Below are 6000 nucleotides of genomic sequence, written 5' to 3' on the forward strand. Positions count from 1 at the left end.
GTCGCCTAAAGATGAGAGAGGGCCAGGGGCGCCTGGGTGGCGCAGTCGGTTAAGCGTCCGACTTCAGCCAGGTCACGATCTCGCGGTCCGTGAGTTCGAGCCCCGCGTCGGGCTCTGGGCTGATGGCTCAGAGCCTGGAGCCTGTTTCCGATTCTGTGTCTCCCTCTTTCTCTGCCCCTCCCCCGTTCATGCTCTGTCTCTCTCTGTCCCAAAAATAAATAAACGTTGAAAAAAAAAATAAGTTTAAAAAAATTAAAAATAAAAAAAGATGAGAGAGAGCTGAAGCCATGGATGTGGATGAGATGGGCTAGGGAGGGGCTAGGACCTCGGACCTGAGCCGTCATGCCACTTATCACAATGTGCAATTATTTATTTGTTTGTTAATCCGTTGACTACCTGTCTTCCCCAGAAGACCGTAAGCTCAACAGGGCAAAGACCTACATCTCTTTTCATAAGCAACGTGTGTACTCAGTGCCTAATACGGGGTCTGCGATGGAGCAGTCCCCAGGTACTTCACTGGCCGCTGTGTCCCTCAGCAGGGCTGGCCTCATCCATTCCCTGGACAACATGATTGGGTCCATTGGTCGCCACTGTCCAACAAAAAGCCCAAGTGATGAACTGGCCTTCACGGCCTTCTGAGTCATGCTACACCCTTTAGCCCTCTGTCTTTTTAAGTCCACTAACCCTGAGCTTTCCAAACTGGGGTTCATCTGCCCCTGGATAACCAAGTAGGCAGAAAACAAGATGAGCACAGTGCCTCTCCCTGGATCTTCGATTGTGCCAAACGAAGCACCATTGCCATGGATACATGGGGGGTGGGGACTCTCCAGGCTCTGCCCCTCTTCTCTGAGAAGTGTTCTTTCCACAGTACAAGTCTCTGTAGACACGCATACACGGCCTGAGTCTATCTTCCCATGACCTCTGCTGATGAAACCAGGGGTGGAAACCCACTTCTAGAACCAATCCAGAAGCTGAGCTGGGCCGTCAAGCTCTCCACCAGGAACGGGGAAGTGGGACACAAGACTGGCTTGGTCACCTTCAGAGGCTAGACCACTGAGGTCACATGGGTGTGGGGGCTGAAGCCACCTGTCTTCCCCAGAAGACTGTGTGATACCCTTCGGGGCCTGTGTGATGACAAGTGAGCAAAAGCAGTGTTCAGATGTGCAGAAAGAAAGAGAGGCAAGAGAACCAAAATGATGTTCTGACAGTTTCCCGGCCTCCAGTGAGGCCCTGGCGAGGTCCACGTTTACTTATACCTCTTCAGTCCCATGAGGCACCTCTGAGTCCTTAAAACAAATTTCCCTTCAACAGAAACAGCTTGAGAGGCCTATGTTTCCTGCAAACAAACAATCGCTAAGATTGCATAATTTTAATTACTTTTTGTCAAACAAATAAAGACACGTGATGGAGCACCATGTAAAAGTCACAAGGGTATTAAGAATCAGCAATGAGGGGGCCCCTGGGTGGCTCAGTCGGTTGAATGTACAACTTGGTTTCAGCTCAGGTCATGATCCCAGGGTCGTGGGATCGAGCCCTGCTTCGGGCTCTGCACTGATCATGGAGCCTGCTTAAGACTCTCTCTCTCTTTCTCTCTCTCTCTCTCTCTCTCTCTCTCTTTCTCTCCCTCTCTCTCTCTCTCTCCCCTGCCCCATCCTCTCACTCTCTCTCTCAAATAAATAAAATGAAAAAAAATTTAAAAGAAAAAAAAAAAAGAATCAGCAATGTTCTTTCTAGAACAAGATTCCAAAAAAGCAAAAGTCACAAAGGAAAAGACAGATCTGACTCCAATAAAACTGAAAACTATGTAATATAAGACATGATACTTGGAACCTGCTTCGGATTCTGTGTCTCCCTCTCTCTCCCCAACTCACGCTCTGCCAATCTCTCTCTCTCTCAAAAAACAAAAAACAAAAAAAACAAAAAACAAAAAAACAAAAGACATGATACTAATTGAGGTAAACATTCCTCGTAACCACCATCCCCTTACAATAATGTGTTTTCTCTGAGGATGTACGTTGAGAAACACACACATTTCCACAGCAATTACCTCCGGGGAGGGTATAAGGATTGTGAGGCGTGGTCAGAGGTGACTTTTGCCTTTTCTGTTATCTTTTTAAATTTTTTAATTAAAAATGATTATGTTCTTATAACACTATATGTTAACTATACTGGAATTAAAATTTTTAACTTCATAAAAATGCTGTCCTTTGTGCAATTGAAACTCCCTTAACCTTCAAATAAACACATGAAACACAAGTCTTGGCAGATCTATTTGCAGAAGACTGCTTTATCCAAGATCTAATAGGAAAAATAAGTTCACTAGTAGTTTGAGATGCACAATATAGCATGAGTTCTCAGCACTGGTCAAAACAGTTTACTTGGTTCCTGAATATGCTTTCTTTCCACCAGTCTCCAAATTCACTCACTTATGCTCTCCACTGAATGATGGAGTTCTTCCATCCTTCAAGACCCATCTGGAAGTCACCTCCTCCAGGAAGCTCTCCCTGACGACACCTCACTGTTCTCTAGCTCCCCACCCCACTGACCTCTGTACCTTTCTCTGGGCATTCAGGATAGACTCCTGGGATTCCTACTGATCTCCCTAAGATAGGCTACATCTCCCCAATCAGCCAGCAAACCAGGGTAGCATCTTTATGTCCCTGGTGCCTAGCCCAGAGATGGCACGGGGAACCGGACAGAGAACAGACTCAGAGTCAGACAGACCCACCATGTGACACGAGACAACTGCCTTAACCTTCTCGGGCCCACTTTCACCTGTGGTATATTGTGACCACCAATAAGATGATGGCTGTAAAGGGGCCCTGAACAGGAAAGTGGTTGACAGAATGATCATCTGTCTTAACACTCCCTCACATTTGTATAGTGTTTCACAATTAAAAACAAAAAACTTTTGGGGCGCCGGGGTGGCTCAGTCGGTTGAACATCTGACTTCAGCTCGGGTCATGATCTAACGGTTCATGAGTTCAAGCCCTGTATCGGGCTCACTACGGTCAGCACAGAGCTCACTTTGGATCCTCTGTCCCCCTCTCTCTCTGCCCCGCTCCTGCTCGAGCTCTCTCTCTCAAAAAGAAATGAACGTTAAAAAACAAAACAAAACTTTAACAACCTAGAGAGGTAAACAAGGAGGGATTATTAACCCATTTTAAGGGTGGGATAACTGAGGCTCAGAGAAGTTACATAGGGAGGACAGGCAGTTAGGCTTTAGAAGGAAATAGAATCGGAGCAGGGGTTAGAATATTTGGGTGCCAATGCCAATTCTTTCATTACCTAGATATGGGAGCTTAGACGAGTCTCTTGTACTCTCTGGACATCAGTTTCCCCAACTTCAATGAGAGTTCCTAGGTGATTTCTATCTTAAAGGGTTGCTCAATGCTGACATTCCAGTTTTCAGTGGCCTGCCCAGGGTCCTTCCTAGTTGGACTGCAAAAAAAGGGGCTGCAAGTCTCAGGAAAGAGTCTCCAGTTACTCCCAGGAAACCAGCGGGGACTGGAAGCCTTGCTTTAAGAATCTGTTGCATTTTAATTCAGCCAAAGGGAACCTCAAGCCTGGGTGTGGGTTAGTCATGCCCAGGATGGGGGTAGGGGTGGAAATGGGGGGGGGGGGGGGGGAGATGGAGTGGAGGGTGGAGGTGGGCAGATGCCCGCATCAAACTGCATGTAACTATAAACATGAATGCAAAATCAAACAGGAAACCTCAGCAGAGTCCAATCCAAAGGTCAGATTCTAACCTTTTTGGACACCGAAATGCTGAAGAGAAAAGCTGTGTTTGGGTGCCCCAGCCTCCCTGCTGCAAAAACAAATGCTTGCAGGAAACCAATTTGACAATAAATTATATAGTTAAAAAATAATAATAAATAAATAATAAAAACAAACAAAACAAAAATGCTTGCATGCATCAAACCAAAGTCCTGAAGGCAAAGGAGGCCAGATTTTTGTCCGGCCTGAACCGGGGCAAAGCTGAGCTCTGACCAGAGCCCATTACAGCCTCCAGACCCCTTCCAAGAGTTTCCCCCCCCACCCCTCACGACCTCCGGCCCAGCACACACAAGTGCTGACACACACCGAGCCAGGCAAGGCCAGATGCACAAGGATAAATGGGCATTCCTGTCCCTGGAGAAAGGTTCATAGTACAGCCCCTTCTCCTGCTCCAGCTCAGATTTAACATTTTAATGAAGAACCCAGAGAGGAGGGAGAGCTGTGAAAGCCCTAAGGGTACCAATGGCACTTAAGTCTTCCAAGTCTTGACACGGGAGGCTGTGAAGACAAACTTCAGGAAGGTCTCTCCCCTCGAGATGACAGTTTCCCTGTGAACTTCCCAGAAAAACAGAATCCACATTCATAGGCAGTGGACTCTAAGTTACTGGTTCTGCCCAAGGAAAGAAGCCAAAAAGTCACTGGCTTCTTCTTATTTTAATTAAAGCCTGTGACCCTACTAGGTACAGAGCACTAGGTGAGGCTCTGCGAGAGAAGTGAGGACAAAAGGGACCCAGTCACTGTCTAAAAAGGTCCATCAATTAACCTGATAGCCATTCCATTCATCGAGACGCATGCTTTATACACACTGACTCATGTAATACCAGAGCCCTGTGAGGTAAACATTATCATCCCATTTTATAGATGCCAAAAGTGAGGCTCAAAGAGATCAGGTCACATACCCAGGCTCGCACAACTGGCAAACTGCAGGGCCAGAATTTGCAGGTCTGCCTCCTGCAAAATCAATGCCCTTTCCACAATCCTCTATCACCCCTGCAATGAGATGCACGCAGATTCTGGGATAGGAGTTCAGCCTGCCAGGGAGAGGAGGAGAAGGAGATATTCCTCAAGACATTGGCCCAGGGTATTATGAACTATTGAGCTTTGTATCTGCCACACAGTAGGTGCTCAATACTCTTAAGGTGAAGGATGGGAGATGAGAGCCCCTGCTGAGGTCCAAAATGCCATCCAGTTTGGGGCATCCTCTGAAAGGGAACTGCAAAACTACATTATTCTCCCTTGGCCCAAAGCCACAGGGTGTCTGCCCTAGAATAGTCCCTGCAGAGGAGGCCCAGGAAAGCGCAGCAAGCAGGTCCAGAAAGAGGAAGGAACTCCAGAAGGACGGGAATGGGGTGGGGCAGCCTGCAAGGGCGAAAGAAAAGGCCTGGGACGCGTTGCTGGGAAAGACAAAGAGGAAAGGGGAGGGGAGGGGAGACTACAAACTTGCCAACAGCCTGGCCAAGGTGAACCCCGGCTCCTGGCGCCTTCTCATTCGCATTCATTCCACATGCGCCGGCCAAATCTCAGAACCAGCAGCCAGGAGGAGGTGGCCTCCCTGCAGCCGGGGAGAAGTTCAGGACTGAGGCGGGAAGGCCTCTTTCCCAGAAGGGGAGTGACTGGGGGAACAAATCTGTGGGGCTCCAAAGATGAAAACGCAAACAGATGCAGTGAGGCGCTGAGCAAACACGAGACGGGACCGACCAACAAGAGCACTGGGGTTATGACCCTGACCTGTGAAGTCCTTCATCGAGTTGAACTCAAGCCCCCCCCCGCAAACGGTCCCCCTCGGGCCCTCCCGCGGACTCAACGGGGAGGGCGCAGATGTTTGAGATGCACTCGAGTCTCACAGATCTAGAGAGGGGTCAGGTTTCCGGGGAGGGGTAAGGGCCATCGAAGCGCCGGTCACGCCGGTGAAGGTCAAGGAGAGGCCCTACCGGGACCCCCGACTCCGCCCGCCCAGGGCCCCCTCACCTCCTCCCGCGCCAGTGCAGCCCCCCGGCACCGGAGCATCTTGGCGGTAAAGGCGGCGGCCCCGGCCGGGGAGCTGAGGTCCTCCGCGGTGACGGCCAAGAACTCCGCGACGCTGAGCTGCTCGGGCATGGCGGGCGCGGGGTGGGGGCGCCGGGACTGCCGGAGCGGGGCGCGGGGGGCGCTCGCTGCACCGCGCTGGGCCGACCTCACAGCCAGCCGCGAGCACCGTCGGGGCCTCCGCACGCCCCGCCCCCT

At 50.0% G+C, this 6000-nt stretch overlaps 1 protein-coding gene across 1 annotated transcript in view; it reads right to left on the minus strand.

The window, feature by feature from the left end:
* The window catches only part of ASAP3 (ArfGAP with SH3 domain, ankyrin repeat and PH domain 3), a 49292-nt gene extending 43292 nt beyond the window's left edge, over positions 1-6000 (minus strand). The window contains 1 exon segment of the mRNA XM_040464650.1: positions 5746-6000. Coding sequence (XP_040320584.1) covers positions 5746-5874 — 129 coding nt within the window. The 5' untranslated portion in view covers positions 5875-6000.

This window comes from Herpailurus yagouaroundi, unplaced genomic scaffold (genome assembly GCF_014898765.1).
Source record: "Herpailurus yagouaroundi ecotype Mexico unplaced genomic scaffold, PumYag 77, whole genome shotgun sequence".
Lineage (NCBI taxonomy): Eukaryota > Metazoa > Chordata > Mammalia > Carnivora > Felidae > Herpailurus > Herpailurus yagouaroundi.